Source organism: Uranotaenia lowii, chromosome 3 (genome assembly GCF_029784155.1).
Source record: "Uranotaenia lowii strain MFRU-FL chromosome 3, ASM2978415v1, whole genome shotgun sequence".
Lineage (NCBI taxonomy): Eukaryota > Metazoa > Arthropoda > Insecta > Diptera > Culicidae > Uranotaenia > Uranotaenia lowii.
In genome coordinates, this window is record NC_073693.1 from 164,124,081 (window position 1) to 164,141,692 (window position 17,612).

At 37.5% G+C, this 17,612-nt stretch overlaps 2 protein-coding genes across 6 annotated transcripts in view; one reads left to right on the forward strand and one right to left on the reverse strand.

The window, feature by feature from the left end:
* LOC129757316 (FH1/FH2 domain-containing protein 1) overlaps positions 1–17,612 on the reverse strand; it is a 411,337-nt gene that overhangs the window by 66,172 nt on the left and 327,553 nt on the right. The gene's annotated exons all lie outside the window — the stretch shown is intronic.
* Positions 11,641–12,692, forward strand: LOC129757318 (uncharacterized). Its single transcript, XM_055754501.1, has 4 exons — positions 11,641–11,750; positions 11,810–12,023; positions 12,084–12,250; positions 12,331–12,692. Exons 1-4 carry the CDS (start codon positions 11,714–11,716, stop codon positions 12,579–12,581), a joined length of 669 nt encoding a protein of 222 aa, XP_055610476.1. The 5' UTR covers positions 11,641–11,713; the 3' UTR covers positions 12,582–12,692.

A 17,612-nucleotide genomic window follows, 5' to 3' on the forward strand; every position in this document is an offset into this window, starting at 1 on the left:
GATTCCGGCTTCGCGAAACAATTTTCTTATGCAAAATCTCATAAAACCATCCGCTGATAGGGCGGAAATACTGAAAAGAAGAAAAGAAAACGAAAAGGAAAAGAAGATGCTGCTCCAAGACAAACAATTGCTTCCGCCACAGGGGAGAAAACAAAGATAAAATTTCGCCGAGTGGATTTTGCGGGACAGGAAAAACTTTTTCCGGCCATTACCTTCCTGAATATCCGGGGCTGTGCTGTGGGTTTGAGGGAAATAGAACTTTGAGCCGCTCAGCTCAGCTCACGATTGTCCGTCGATTTGCTTTTCCAGGTTCGAGGGAAATAAAAATTTGATAATTTCGCAACAAAAGCACGCTTATCTAACTTGATTTAGGAGCGTTTGTGTTTGTGTTTTTTATGAGTTTGATGCGAGATCGGTGGTCATCGTGAGTAAAATGACTAGATATTAGAAGGATCAATTTTTCTTCCTGCTATAATTTGTGAGCAGTTAAGAAGTAAAGTTCATACCATCCATATCAAAGCCTTAGATTCTTCATTTCAAAAGATTCTCAACGAATTCTCATGAAAAGAGACAAATATCCTGACATAAAAATTTTCAACGTTTTTCATGAAAATTATGAATACCGGAACTTCTCTAAACTTGTTTTAAAATTGAAACCCAAATACACCTCCAGAATCCCAAGCCAGCTCTTTAAAACATAAAACCTTGATTTTGTTTTGATACAAGACAAAATAAAATTGGGAAAACTCACCAGGAAACCGTTCAAAATGAATTTTATTCGATTTTTTTTTTCATTTCATTATACATTCATTATATCATTATACATTCATATACAAAACTTTATTGAGTTTAAAGTTTGTAAGTACGTAGTAAATAAAAATTTATGTAAGAAAATTTTCTAGATTTCTGAATAATAAATCGCTTTATTCATGTCATTCGCAGTTTTGACCCGAGCCATCTGAGTGAAGATCCATGTGACATAAATTACTCAGAAAAAGCTGATATCTTTTTATGGCCCAATAGAGTAGAATTTCAATTAAAAAATTAACCTTATTCGCATTCATTTTCAATGAAAACGATATATTAATTTTGTAGCGACTCATTAGTGATCAACCTCCTTATAAAATGTAAGGATCTGAACTTATCGCATTAAAAACCAAAAGTGGGGTTTATTGATTTTCGAATTACGCTTTTCCTGAAATCAAGAAGAACTACTCGCAAATTTTAAACTTTATTATCGAATAATGTATTAGAATTAACATAAATAAGAAACTCACAACTCAAAAAACTTCAATAGTAATTCGTGTTTATATGATCCTAATCGGATAATTACGTATTTTTTACCAAAAAGAAAGGTTAAGGAATGATCTGTATTGCCCCTTTTTATCCTTGTTATTAAAATTTGAAGTAATAATTTCTTTACATATCACCTGAATATTGATCCATTTTTCTTGAAACTTTCAAATCATTGAAATATTTTCCGAAAAGAGTTAAGTTGAAAACTATGGCTCAAATTCTGTTTCACGAAATCGTGATTGTTTTTTTTTGGTTGAAATAGCTGTACCAACAAACTTTACCAAAAAATGCTACTTTTTTAGGTGTAGAGTTCGTTCCAATTTTCTACGACTATTCAGTTAAAGCTCAGCTGCTACGCTTAACAGGCCAAGCTATACTTTCCAATTAAAAATAAAATTTGACAGAAAATTTGATAATTTGAACATCTTTTTAAACTGAATTCCAAGTTAATGAGAGAATAAGAATACTTGATCCCTGGGGATACTTGATTCCTTAGCTATCTCAAAACTGGAATGTCTTACATGGATCAAATGTTCTAGAAAAATTCGCCATGTTTGAAAATCTAACAAAATGTAACTTTATGACGTTCTTTAAAACTTTTCCATTTGGGTGAATTATATTAAAAATATTTATTCCAATGAAAATCAATTGAGTATAATATTAACTTCTTAATGCCATATTTTCAAAGCAATAGTAAATTCTAAATTTTCTTAAGAAAAAGTTTTCCATGTACAGTACCGTTCATAATTGTAAAGAAATTGGAAGCACGCGCACTGTCACTTCGATTTTGAACTTCCTCAACTTTTTACTCTGATGATATTTTTTGATCCAATTTTCTGCGTAACATAGATCAACTATCATACTATTATAACACAAAATTTGAGCTTTCTAAAATTTGTGCCTAAGATACAGTCACTCTACGAAAATCGGACTTTTTGGACTTTTACCATTCAAACTGCAATATCTCAGAAACTACGCTACACTTTTTATTGAGATTTTTCGCATTAATATTTATCCAATGACTTGAATTTATCCAACAATTTCCTAATAAAAAGGGCCCAAAAAGAGCTTTTATCTAAAAATGAGAAAATTGTGCCTGTAAGTATGCAATGAATCTAGGGTAAAGGGTGATACAGTCAAAATTTGGTCAAGGGAAAACGCGTGTAAATCGGTGAAATCGTTTATTTAAAAAATCAAATTAAATTTCTTTTTCAAGTTTAATTAGTATAAAATTCAGGAGAAATAATCAGTTAGGCTTCCGCTTTTCCAAATCCGAAATGCCGGGCCTTACTTTTAACCCCTGCCATCAGATTTTGTACAGCCACCTTGTCCACCTTCTTCGCCGCAGAAAGCCAGTTTGCCTTGAACTGCTGCTCGTCCTTAGCAGTTTTTTGGTCTTCTTTAGGTTCCGCTTGACAATAGCCCAGTATTTCTCAATTGGGCGGAGCTCTGGCGTGTTGGAAGGGTTCTTGTCCTTGGGAACCACCTGCACGTTGTTGGCGGCGTACCACTCCATGGCCTTTTTACCGTAATGGCAAGATGTCAATTCCGGCCAACCAGTCGGCTTTGACGTAGGTTTCGTCGTCCATTAGCACGCAGTCAAACTTCGTCAGCATCGTCGTGTACAGCCTCCGGGATCGCGCTCTGGCCTTCGTATTTTGTTTATCATCGCGATTTGGAGTCACTAGAAGGTGTAAGTCGATAGTCCGGCTCGTTTTTTGGCTCGATGCACGGTTGTAGACGATACACCCAGCTTATTTGCGGCAGTTGCTATCGAAATACCGGTATATGAACTTTTCATTTACCGTGGTTGAATTAAAAGGAATTTTTGATTGCTTTGATTGAGTACAAAAATCAACAGTATTGTTGGCAAAAGTGAATTGCAAATGATCAATAGCCAGTAAAACTTTAACAATTTTATATCAATTATGGTAAAAACTATAGAAATATTATTCAAATAAACCATAGAAATCCATAAGAAAAAATAAAACACATAAATCTTGTCTAAAACCTTCGATCATATTGAAATTTCCCTGAAAAAATAGTTTTTCATCGTTTTGTTGGTCATGAATTCGAAAATATCAGCAGTACTTCAATTCTTAAGCAAAAATGACGTTCAAATGATTTATAGAAAATTTATTCATCATCAATATGAGAAAAAAAAATTAAAACTGATTTTATGTAGCTGAAGATAGGCGGATTTCAGTGCAAATACTTTAACTTTGAACTTATTTTTTTGAAAACTGGTCGTCTTAGATATGTTTAAATTTAATCTTAATCATTAAATTTAATTTAAAAATGCCATAAACAAAAGACATCATCAAAAATTTAATTTTTGTTTTCTAAAGTGCGTACCCATAAGCATCATAGCCTGCAAATATTGTAGGAATATTTCAGAGAATAATTTTGAGAAAAAGAAAAGGTTTTTAATATTTTGTTGGAAACCAATCAAATGGTGTTGGACTGTTCTTATTCATGTATCACAATTTTTTATTTAACCAATTTAGTTTTCCAAGATACACACATATAAATACAAATTCATGTTACATTTGGATAACACCAATCATAACAAGGTATTCCATATAATAATAAAATTTTAAATAAAATGTTCGTATAAAAATAAGTTTTTCAGAAAGCCCAAATCACTTATGTTTCCGGGCGTTGACATTTTTTATTATTTCAGAAAGAAAAAATTTTAGTAAAAATAAGAAATGAATTTTCCATGAAAAAAGTTACTATTCCTGGAATAATTTTACAGATAATAATTTATAAATATGGATTGCAAATCTTCATAAAAACAAAACGTATGGGCACTTACTGACCTTAATTTTACCTGAAAATGATTCATAAAAAGGTTAAATTTCCAATTTAAAAAAAAATAGAGCTACTGTATTTTTTCTTTTAAACATCTTCCATAAACACACCGTGCAGCTGTTTTTCGAACTTTTTATCAATGTGCAATTTCTCAGATGTTTTAACATCTCAATTCAATTTTGCACTGGATTTTGAAAATATAAACGAAAGATCTTCGCGATTACGATCGGAACCCCCTTCGATTTTTCCAAAAATCCCGAAGTTGAAAAAAAAGTTTTAAGGTATTTTATTGGAAAATTTAATAAATTCTTGTTCGAACAGTTGAAAGCGTCAAACTTTGACAAATTTCTGATTGAAAAATCTTGATTTTCCAATTTTGTGCGATGTAAAGTTTGTTCAATTTGTTCCAATTTATTTATTGTAAATTTGGATTATTTTTTCGGCAGAAACAAATTTAAATTTCGCTGGAACAACCCCCCGAGCCGTTGAAAAGTAAAATTTTCGACCTGGGATTTGCCCGCAGTTAGCCTTGACAAAGGTTTCATCGTCCATCCGAAGACATCCGTCGAAATTTGTCAGCAACTGGTCGTATAGCTTCCGAGCACGGATTTTGGACACACTATTCTGTTTTATTGTACGATTTGGCTGTTTGCTAGCTCGATATGCGGAGTCGATATCTTCTCACGGTACTGAGAGCAGCACCGAATTTTCATGCCAAATCACGGTCCAACATATTGGAATTCCTCTTAATCCAATCAACGCGACGATTGGCTTGAGGCATCCGAATCGTCGTCAATGTTTCCTTGCTCCGTTTGATAACGCGCCATACGGTATTTCCGGGAAAATTTTGCTGTTTAGCTAGCCTAGATGCAGTCCACAGTGGTTTTTCCAGATAACTGTGCAGAATTATTTCCCTACTTTCGGCTCCAATGTTGATTGATTAATTGATTTGAGAAGTGTCAAAAATATATACGTGAAGCTGACAAAGTTCCCGACACATGAGCGCCAAGAATTTCCAAATCCATCCACCAGGAGCGCCACAATATGAGCAAAGTGTGTTCCAATGCTAAATGAAGCAAGCTTTATGAAGCGCTAATGTTATAACATCGCTAAAGGCGGTATCAAAATGCAAAATGCAGAACAATTTTATTGCGGAAGTCTTGGGTTCATGTAATTAAAATCCAGTGCAAACTTGGATTAAGGTGTTGACGAATCTAAGAAATTTCAAATTGATAAAATGCTTGCTTTGAAAATTCGTCAAGAATTCTATACTTCTTATTTTGAAATTCTAAAGATGCGAAAATGTGTTAAATTGAAATCAAGATCTGATAAGGGAGTTTTTTGTCTGGGCTTTCCGGCAGCGTCCATGAACGTTTAGATTTTAAATTCATTTCAAGAACTCAGATTAAAAATGCAGAATTATAATTGTGATTTACATTTGGAATTATTGGAGAAATAAAGCACATTCAAAATTAAGTAGATATAAAAAATTCTGAACTCAGATTCAAATAAAAAAATCGGATTGCGAGCCGAGTTGAGCATAGCTCAACAGTTTTTAAAATCCTTTCAATAACATTCTCCAAACCTTATATTTCCAGTATGCATAATGCCGGTATAAAATTTTAATATGAAACATTCCTGATTCAGTTTTTTCAGAACCTATTATGCTATAAAATTGAAAAAAATATGTTGGTTCAAAATTTACCTTCTTTAGGGTAGTCGTGAATTCAAAGCAACGTTGCAGTTTGCGGACAGTTATTGAAAAACTTATCTGGTCCAACCGAGTTCGATGTTTTCTCTTGGGCTCGTACTCGTGGACATCGGCTGAGGAGGCAACTGACTTGCTCACTGAGCTATATCACACGCCCAAAAATGATTTGTGCTGTTGGACGTAAATGAGGGTTTCAGTACGTATTATATTCAGCTATTCATTAAACACTAGAAAGATCGCACCAGTCAAAATGACTGGTTGGACACTTTGTTGAATATCTTCGCTTTAAAAATTCTACTTTTCATGAATTTTGAATCTCTACAAAACTATGTATTTTTTATTTCAATAGCTCTTTTAATAAGCGAGAAAAATTCGCCATGGACACTCGGACCGTGACCAGTCAAAATGACTGGTGAAATTCACAATCCTATAATTCAAACAGGATAATTTTTTTTCGCTTGCTTTTGGTTTCATTTTCAATCTACATTCAATACAATGAGCCATGGTTGATTTATGGTGGGCAAAAGTGTGTCATTCGTTATGAAATTATTGATTTTCGATATGAAGTCATGAAGATTTGTAGAAAAAGTTTTCGGATAGGCCGCTGTGTGGCGCTTCAAGCACTTGATTCCCAATTTTTTTGGTCTGTTTTATTGCTCGACTATAAACGAACTTTCTGTAAAAATTTGGCGAAATTTCATTAAGATTTGTAAAAGTTGTGTTAGATTTAATACATGTCCATTCGAGTAAACGAGTAGTTTTAGGTGATAAATATTTTTTATATGTTGGTTATCCACTATGGGTGCACGGATTCACCGGAGTTGCTGCCCAAGTATGTATTGTTACGTTTCAACTTTTAGTTTAAAGTTACATCATACGGTAAAGAGCTTTTTTGCAAACTTCTTGTTAATAACCCATTCCCTTTTAAAAATTCAGAGCGTGTAGACGAAAAAAGAAAAGTGAATACCCCTTTTTGCGAAGCAACAAAAACATTCATAAAAGAAAGGAAACAATATTTCACGTTGGCAAAGTTGGCTGCTCTGATGCTGTAAATTAATTCATTTCCGGAAAAAAGAGTGGAAGAAACCGGCCGCTCGTCGGCTATCAAGCATTTCGTCCGTGACGGAACCGGGAAAAAAAGTTTGATTGCGCTCAGCCATTCGGTCAATAAAATCCCGAGAACAGGGATCAAAAGGTTGCCAGGACCATCGGAAACTTGCCAAAGGGGCCGTGAAAAACACGTGAGTAACTAAGATCCCTTAAGACCGAAATCGTTTCCTGATCGGAAGTTTGTTTCTCCGTCAGGGCCCCTTTCGTTCACAGTTTCGGTTGGAAGTCTGACTCCCTATCAGAATCTCGGGAATGATTTTGACTCCGGTCCCGTACGAGATGGAGGAGAATCTTTTGCCCAGGTGGAGGTGCAGCAGAAACGGGGCCCAGAAATTCCGGATTGTGCGCCTTTATGGCTATCATCACTCGCAGCTCTTTGGCGCTGATGACAATTCGTCCGCGAGACATTTTCTCGTTCCGTCCACGATCAATTTGTTGTCCGAGGTCGATCATCGGAGGGGCGAGAAACAAAAGCTGTCGAACTTGCATCCAGTCACGACCACAGGAGGTGACAAGTTTGGAGTTCGCGGTGCGAGCTTCCGGAGGGTACCCATCCGGAGTGCAGTCGTGCTGATTTTCCCGTATTCAACCAAAATGCATTCGGCCAAGTACAGCAAGATACGGGCATTGTGTGCAGCTGTCAGTCTGCGCATCTGGCGCTCACAGGGCGTCGTGTTTCTTGACCGGATAATAGCAGAGATGGAAGGTGGATTATTCGCTCGTCATCCAGTCCAGTTGAAATCACATTCCCAGGAGAGCAATCTCAGGTGGGGAGGCTTCGACACTGCCTCAGAACGCCGGACAAGACGAATTAAAAAGGGATGGAAAACCACGTAAGTCACACAATGCTTTGTATTAAGAAGGGTCAATAAAATGGGTAACACCTAACTTTGCAACATTTTGTTGCCTGAAATTAAGTTTGCGTTGTTTTTAATTCCGGGCACCGAAAGCCAAATTATCATGTTATGTTATAGTATTCACATACATTCTTAGATTATTAGGTTCGACTAATTTTCAATGCAAGTTCACTTACAGGTATTCCGGCACCCGTGTATATACCTGGCCAGCTGGCAGCTGATTGAACATTCTTATTGAACATTCTTATTGAACATTCTTATTATAAGAGGAAACACATCTTACCTGTCGGCAAATTATGAGATTTGAGCCCAAGAGTTATCTTGCCGATACCGGGAATCGAACCCAGAACGCCTGGCATACCAAGACCACACTTGCGCCAGCCTATCTGGTAGACCACATCAGCGTTAGGATATTTCAACATGGGTGCACGGAATGGCTGATAATTTGCCGTTGTAAATTATATAGAAATAAATAGTTTTCAACTTGCTTCAGAACACAAAATATTTTTGAGTTAAGTATGATGTGAAATGCAATATTGTTCAATCGAAAAACTCTTAAGGAAAAACAAATCAACGTGTACATTTGACAATGTTGATTCATTATTTTTATTTTCACTGTTTTCCGTCGCACGACATAACTTGATGCATATATTTCCTAGAATTGACTCGATCCATGGTAACCGTTTTCCAATTTCTTGGATGTTGATCAGATCTTATCAGATAAATATACGATTGTTAAAACCTGTTTTTTTAATAATAAACAAATAAATTTATTAATTCAAGAAATAATTGAAATATTTCTTTTCCAGGATTGAAAAAATGGAACTTAAAAAATCGTTATTTAAATCATTATGTCTCAACTTGAAAGACATGGTTTCGACTTTGGTTTAGTTAAGATTTGTGAAAATGCTTTTTAAAAAATTGCAAAAAGTCCAATACTCATAGTGAAAAACCATGTATATAACACAAATTTTTATTTGAATCTGTAAAAGTCATTATTCTTTACCTTTAGCATGCAAAAAAATGATTTTGGATGAATGGCGGCGAATCCGTTGTAACAGGTAGCAAAATTAAGAAATTTCATTTATTTCTTAATACAATTTAGCTTTAACTTTTATTAAAACTCCGTGAACAAAGACATTATTTTATCGAGAGATTTAGATGAGAGAACCCACCGTATAATCACTCACAAACATTTCCAGCCGACCAGTACTCAAATTCGCCGCCGTCTTCTGAAAAGCTTTTTCCGCAAGTGACTGTGTCCTCGCTTAGTCATTTTAGCCGCCGCAAGATTGAATGAGTTCTGTTGCCTAGCGCGGGCGGCTATCTTCTAAATTTGGGGTTTTCTAAATTTGATATATGCAACACCTTTAGAGGGCGATGACCGTTTGGGATGCTTTGTCCGTGTATGAATCTGATCCAAAGAGAGGGAAGACGTTCTTCTTTTTATTCTTATAATTTTATATCTCAGCCGAACTTCGATTCTCAATTTTCGTTCGACGCCTCGGGATGGGCAACCGAAAATTTGAGTTTTGAAAAGAAATGTTTTTTCGGAGAAAGTCGTGACTTCGAGAGTCGGCACGAATTTCGGTTTTGAAGAAATGTATGGACTCGCTATCTTCTTTTGAGGAATTGATACCTTGACTCGTCCATTTTGTCCTAGTTTGTGGTAGAGGCAGGACCGGGTATTATAATCCGTGAATCGTGTGCTCTTATTAAAGGTAGAGCTTAAAATGTGAATTTTCTACCCTTTGAGTTTTTAGTAGAATTAATTTTGTCGTTTTCCCCCGTAGTGTAGTGAAGCATTCGCCAATAAAGTGCTTCGAAAATCATAGGAGTTTTCTTGATAGTGCGATTCAGAAAATCCTTAGGTAAATTATGCGGAAAATTATTAGTGCGTAGCGTGTTCTAACTCTAATCCCAAAAGCAGATTCAGATCACACTTCCGGTACTGCATATCACCGACTCGTGACAAAACACGCCAGCCGAAGCTCCACCCCTACAACAACGGTGGTACGTTCAGGCGGAATAGCAACCGTTACCCCTGAGCGGCATACGCAAGACGGCTTCAGTCTTCGGCTCGACGACTACGATTTCATCGGGACGCCGACGGCATTGACCAGACCTCAACAACGACGTCGACATCCGGTGAAGCACGCTGGTGAACCCACTGGCGGTTGTAACCGTGCTATGAACATCAGCAGCAGCAGCATCGACAGCAGCACAGCAACGGTAGATTCGATGGGTAATTAAACACCAAGCCCCATGAATCTCTAAGAGTGAGTACTCATCTTATGAAACATATATCCATGCGCATGTGATGTAACCTGATTGGTCCATAGACGACCATTTTCGCCACCACCTGACAGCCTAGTCGTCAGCGTTGGTGCTTTACGATCCAATGACTTGAGTTCGAATCTTGGATCTAGACCAATCATTTTTTTCTGCACTGAGTTGCTTTTTTTAAGACGGTTGTCGTTATTAGCCGTCAAGTCCATGGCCGGCCAGCAAACTACTGAGCCGTTTTTTTGATTAGAACACGCACTACTTTTCCGCACCTGAGTTCCAGCTAAAAATAGAACAAATTAGGTAGCTCAGAAGTTAATTGGGGGAAAATCTGCAGAGTAGGCCGCACCAAGGGTGCCGAGTTATAAATAGAAGCTAGCTAGCAAGAAGGAGTTGAATCCCGAATACAAGATTGTAATAAAAGTTGTATAATGGAAATTATTTTTTTGAATACAAAACTCTTTTCGTTTTTCTACCGATAAAATTTAGTTTTACTGGAAATTTTAGAGGAAGGGAATTCACATTTCATCGGGCGTATTTTTCTTTTGAGTTGGGTTGGCTCCGATGTTTTCCAACCTCCGTTTCTTCCTCCAAAGCAATCTAGGATATCCCGGTCAGAAGAGGTTGACCTATGATAATTTTGCGTTACTTTCCAGAGTTTCTCTCTTAGCCAACCGAACATTCATTTTTCTCAAAATTTTTAAATTTTCCACCGAACATTCGGTTGGCATCGATCAACTGTTGAGGATCCCAGGGACAGTTGGGGGCTTAATCTTATTTGGGTTAAAACTAAGGACTATACCCGCCCTGCGGATAGGTCTCATAGCCGGGCAAAGCAAAACAGGTGGAAGATCTCCCTCTGGGGAGTGGCGCATAAATCGGCCACTTACCTACCCCTTTTAAAAAACTCCCCCAACCGAACCGCCTCCGGTTACACCGTGCACCCATGGTAAACTGCTCTACTTATAGAAATATGCTTCATAACCTACAATATCAGGTATTATTTAAAGGCAACGTGTTGAAAAATTTCAAAGCGATGGATTCTAGAAAATATCTACTTATACAAAATTGAAGTTAAACCGTGCACCCATGGTCAATACCCATAGCCATCTAACTTGATTTTATAATTAGATTGATAATGTGTTTCATTTTTTTTTTTGGATAATTATTTGAAATATTCATTTCATGACATACACACATTCGTCAACTATGACAAAATGATGTTATCGAATAAATAACAAAATAATTTCAAAAGGAAAAAGTTAAAAATATTATGATATAAAAAATTTCCCCTTTACCAGTCATTTTGACTGGTCACGGTCCGAATAGGTATGTATATTCAATTTGCCGGTCCTTCTAGTGTTAACAAAAAAAAAGATCACTCTACTGAACACATGTTTTTCTCGATGTCACACCGAGTTTCATATATGCAATTAAGGGAGGCGAATAATACAAACTAGTTTCGGAACACGTTGAATAGTATGAAAACCCCCTTCGCTTAAAAAAAAATGTACCCTCCCACGATAATCATCACGTTTGCCATGGAATCAATTTTTTGATGATCGATTTCAATAAACTACTGGCCTCGACGGATCCAGCTCAAAACGGAATCGTAGTATATTAGTGCTCTTCGATCGGAATGGTTGGAAAATTCATTTTATGGTTTGCTGTTTCATGTTTGTTTTTCCTTAATAGAAAAATTCAGTATTTAAAAATTTCTGTTTTTTTTTTGTAGATATTTTGGTTGCTGCCGAGGACGCAAGCCAACCTTATGTACCGAAAGACGATCCCATCAAGAAGTGGTGCGTCAGAAACAGCGGTTCGGAAGCCGGTTATGAAAAAATGCTAAAAAGTGGGAGCGTTGTGGAAAAATGCATTGGCCAGGTTATAGATAAAGCCGACTTCGAGCAAGAACCTACAACCGAAAACAAAATCAAACAAGTCAAAAAGTAACTGTGATTATTGGTTGATTTTAAATATGTAGTTTATAAAACGTTTTTGTTCCACAGATATTGTCCGAGATCTGGCGAGTGGCTGAAATGCTTCGAACATCCTCTAGACGGAATTGCTTTATGTTTAGGAGGAAACGATCTGAATCAAGCTAAACATTTGGTTGACGAAGTGGTTGGCGAGTTAGCTAAAAAACTTTGCGAAAATGATTCGGAATATTTCGTTGGTAAGTTAAGTGACTGATACTATGCTTATTTTACAAATCGATACAGATACTAGAAAGTTTTTTTAACAATTTTTTCCAAGAACTTTACAAACCCGAATACGCTCAGTGTCTGGATCAGTTGTGGAAAATGACCCTCGAGTGTGCCATCGAGCCGGAATATTTGTCACTGTTGGAAATGGGTTGTCCTAACTTGGAAGCCGTTCGGTCGTGTTTCCAGCAGAGGATTTCCAGCTGTGGTGCTCCGACTAATGTAAGCAGCATTATTTTGCAAACCTTTGTCAGGCCCATATTCCGGTTCAACAACTGCACTGAGTCGCCGGACAGTAAATAGGTAGATATGTTCGGAAGCTTCTGGCTGATTAAATCCTGTCATATTTAGCAATATTTGATTTAGTTGCGTTGAATTTGTTGTTATTGATCAAAATCCAATAAAATATTATTCACATGCAAGCCGTTGTTGTTACTCAAAATGTTGGGAAGGCAGTATTGATAACCCATAGATAAGGCGACACTTTCGCTCTCTACGAATGCTTAACACTAGAAGGACCGGCAAATTGAATATACCTATTCGGACCACGACCAGTCAAAATGACTGGTAAAGAGAAAAATTTTTATATCATAATATTTTTAACTTTTTTCTTTTGAAATTATTTTGTTATTTATTCGATATCATTTTTGTTATAAAACGGAAATATTTTTTCACCATGGGTGCCCGGAATCACCTCATTTTCGCATAGTTGACGAATGCGTGTATGTCATAGAATTAAAATTTCAAATAATAATCAAAAAATTAAAACACATTAGCAATTAAATTATAAAATCATGTTAGATGGCTATAGCTATTGACCATGGGTGCACGGTTTCACTTCAATTTTGTTTTAGTAGCTATTTTCTAGCATCCACCGCTCTGAAATTTTTCAACACGTTGCCTATAAATTATACCTGATAATGTAGGTTTTGAAGCATACTTTTTCTATGAATAGAGCAATTCACCATGGGTGCACGAATTCACCGCCATTCATCCAAATTCAATTTTTTTGCATGCTAATGGTAAAGAATAAAGACTTTTATAGATTCAAATGAAAAATTGTGTTAAATATATGGTTTTTCACTATGGGGGCACGGATTCACTGCGTTTTAATCAAATATTGGACTTTTTGCAAATTTTTAAAAAACATTTTTACAAATCTTTACTTAACCAAAGTCGAAACCATGTCTTTCATGTTGAGACATAATGATTTAAATAACGATTTTTATTTTAAGTTCCGTTTTTTCATTCCTGGAAAAAAATATTTTAATTATATCTTAAAATAATAAATTTATTTATTTTTTAGTTAAAAACAGGTTTTCGCAATCGTATATTTATCTTAAAAAGACATACACCGTCTTAGCCGATTTTGGCTTTACAGACTGAACAAATGACGTGGACAACTTAAGATTAACATTTAACACCCAGTACCGAGATGGGAATCGAACCCATGCCATCAGTGGACCAGCGATTACCGTCTTACCACGCTAACCACTCGACCACCGAGACGTGATAAGATCTGATCAACATCCAAGAAATTGAAAAACGGTTACCATGGATCGAGTGAATTTTAGGAATTATATGCATCAAGTTATGTCGTGCGACGGAAAACAGTGAAAATAAAAATAAAGAATCAACATTGTCAAATGTTCACGTTGATTTGTTTTTCCTCAAAAGTTTTTTGAATGATCAATATTGCATTTCAAATACCTATAATATCTAACTCAAAAATATTTTGTGTTCTGAAGCAAGTTGAAAACTGTTTATTTCTATATAATTTTCAACGGCGAATTTACAGTCAATCCGTGCACCCATGTTGAAATATCTTAGCGCCAATGTGGTCTATCAGATAGGCTGGCGCGAGTCTGGTTTAGGTATGCCAGGCGTACTGGGTTTGATTCTCGGTATCGGTAAGAAAACACTTGGGTTCAAACCCCATAAGTTGCCGACAGATAAGATGTGTTTCCTCTTATAATAAGAATGTTCAATATGAATGTTCAATCAGTTGCCAGCTGGCCAGGTATACACGCGGGTGCCAGAATACCTGTAAGTGAACTTCCATTGGAAATTTGTCGAACCTAATATTCTAAGAATGCATGTGAATACATACTTGGGCAGAAACTGCGGTGCATCCGTGCACCCATGGTGGATAACCAACATATAAAAAATATTCCGTGCACCAATGTTGATATATCATTTAAATTATTCAGTTTCATAGCTGGTCTCTTCAAATTTGAATAAATGAGTAAACAGTTCATAAATATTTTACTCATTCTAGTTTAGTATAAAACATATTTATCACCTAAAACAACGCGATTACTCGAATGGACATGTATTAAATCTTACATAACTTTTACAAATCTTGATGAAATTTCGCCAAATTTTGACAGAAAGTTCGATTATAGTTGAGCAACAAAACAGACCAAAAAAATTGGGAATCAAGAGCTTGAAGCGCCACACAGCGGCCAATCCGAGAACTTTTTCTACAAATCTTCATGACTTCGCATCGAAAATCAATAATTTCATTACTAATAACACACTCATGCCCACCATAAATCAACTAGGGCTCAACTGTCTTGAATGTAGATTGCAAATGAAACCAAAAGCAAGCGAAAAAAAAATATCTTGTTTGAGTTATAGGGTTGTGAATTTTACCAGTCATTTTGACTGGTCACGGTCCGAGTGTCCATGGCGGAATTTTTCTCGCTTATTAAAAGAGCTAGTGAAATAAAAAATACACAGTTTTGTAGAGATTCAAAATTCATGAAAAGTCGTATTTTTTGCGAAATTTTAGAGTGTAGTGTTTAAAAGATATTCAACAAACAAAGTGTCCAACCAGACATTTTGACTGGTGCGGTCTTTCTAGTGTTAAAGCGCGTTGGTCCAAGTTTCGTGTCCGTAGAGATCAACTGAGAGAAAAAACTTATGAAGTTTTCAAACTCTTTCAACCGTTCTTTTTACCTCCGGCTTAAAATAAACGATGACACAAGATTTTTTTCAAAAAATGCAATTGTGTCTTTTATTATTATGTAGGTATGTAATTGATAGGAAAAATTTTGGCATTTGAAATAAGTTTACAAGGAAAAAAAAAACACAGAAATAGTACGGCGGATCGAGGGACCGTGGACCATGAATTAACGATGGCCATAACTATAAAGAGTGTGTCTAGTTAACAAATGCAATCCAACTGTCATCGTCTCTCAAGTATATTTTAACATTTATGGTATTGACTTGTTCACTCTTTATCTGCTGCTTCTTCCAATCTCACCAAAATCAATTCACTTTATTTTTTCCAAGCGTCGTCGACTTATAACACCACTAACTTAATGGTCCCGCGTTGATTCTCCGGAGCATAGGGCCGCGGTAAAAGACCTTCACTAATGATCTGATCTGATCCGAAGCCAGCGTCTTAACTTGGTCCCAGACAAGATTCTCGTCGACAGTTCGGATTTTGGCGGCTAGGCTTCGCCGACACTAGTTTCTGGGCCTGCCTCTTCTTCGATGTACCTCTGGATTCCATCCAAGCGCCTCTCTGCAAATCTCGTTTTCATCTCTTCGCAGCGTGTGCCCAATCCATCTCCACTTACGTTCCCGAATCTCGATTTCTAGCGCCCTTTGATGACACCGGCGATGTTGTAACAGCCGACTAGCTCAACCGGACTGTTCTTCTCAGGATCGGCCTGGCACTATCCAAGAAGAAGACTCTCGACATTAGGCACGAGTATAAAACAGCGGACTTGGGCAGAACAAACTTAAAAAGGGGGGGGGTTTCGGATGGCGTGCACAAAACAGGTGGGAATTACATTTTAAAATTTTATTAGGACATTTTGGAGAGGGAGTTTGTTTGAGGAGGTTATACTGACATAGGGTCGCTGAAAGCTAACACGGTAAAGCTCATACCTGATGGTCCACGTGGTGCTCCGAGCGAGTGGTTGTGGCAAAGGATGCACGCTTTCGGAAGCGCCTGAGCCTAGCCTCACGGCGGCGAACAAAACCGGATTGTGGGTCCCGGACAGCAAGCAGAGCCGGATGGTGTGGGACCGAAGCCGGGCGGATGGTGGCTACCTATGGCTTGGATGATGGGTGAACGAACCTGGACGGCTTTAGAGGTGGTGAATACTATAGCGGTCGTAGTCAGCAGGAGCGAACGGATGACTAAGCTCGGATGACCAGTAGCGACGGACGATTTCCTTTGGGGTCGTTTGGCTTGACCCTTAAACCGGAAGACGTCCCACGTGGCGAACGGGACTTCGTAGTATTCCGGTGACGTAGACGATGGTCTTACTTTGATCGTGGTCGCAATCCAACTCCTCGAGCTGATCAAACTCCACCTCGAAGTTACCTCCCGATTGCTCTCCGTGTTTCTTTTTCCTCCCTCCGTTTTGCGCTGTCCTCCAGTGTTGACAATCTTACTCCTGGCAACCTGTCATTCTCATGACGACCCATGCAGCATAACAAGGGATAGGAATGAGGAAGTAAACACGGAAAAAAACTACTAACACGCCTATCTTTGCCTTTGTTACACTGTTTGGTAACAATGTAGTTCCTCATTTGAGATCCAATTGCCAGGCCAACGAGCGCGGATGATGTTCCGCAAGCAAAGGTTTACAAATATTTGCAGTTTTCGCGTCGTCACCGCATATGTGCACCAAGTTTCACACCTGTACAACGATACGGATTTGACGTTTGAGTTGAAGATTCGGAATTTCGTTTGTAGAGAGATCTGGCGGATGTTTCGGAGACTCGCAAACGAAAAGCGGGCTTTTCTGATCCAGGTTTAGATGTCTGTCTTGGTACCACCATCAGGCTCTTGGTACAACTTTTATCTGGCTACCAAGATACTGGAAGCACTCCTGTTTCTCAACCTGTTGCCCTGCTACCACGAAATTGGCACGATTTTCTGTGTTGATTTCCATCGACTTGGTCTTTCCGATATTTAATTTGGGACCTGCTGCCTTGGAGCTTTCGGTGAGGTCATCGAATTTGCTCTGCATGTCTTGTTGTCTTTGAGCGAGCAAAACAATATCGTCTGCCAGGTCAAGGTCGTTCAGTTGCTCCATTGTTGAAGTATTCTACGACAATCCTCGGTTTGGTCTACAGTCAATCGATCCTGTCAAAATCTCATCCATTACGATGAGAAAAAACAGCGGTGATAAAATGCATCCTTGTCTAACTCCAGCAGTTACCGGGATTGGTTCGGAATATACACCGTCGTGCAAGACTTTGAACGAAAATGCTTGTACTGTGTTTCGATGAGATGAACTAGTTTCTCTGGAACCCCTCGTCGTCTAAGAGCAACCCAGATGTTTTCGTGGTTCAGTCGGTCAAATGCTA

Bases quoted from the DNA above. Each gene is read 5' to 3' on its own strand.
- LOC129757318 (XM_055754501.1), top strand. From the start codon at position 11,714: ATGGTTGGAAAATTCATTTTATGGTTTGCTGTTTCAT. The intron at 12,024-12,083 runs GTAACTGTGATT...TTTGTTCCACAG, and splicing joins AAAATCAAACAAGTCAAAAA to ATATTGTCCGAGATCTGGCG. The intron at 12,251-12,330 runs GTAAGTTAAGTG...ATTTTTTCCAAG, and splicing joins TGATTCGGAATATTTCGTTG to AACTTTACAAACCCGAATAC.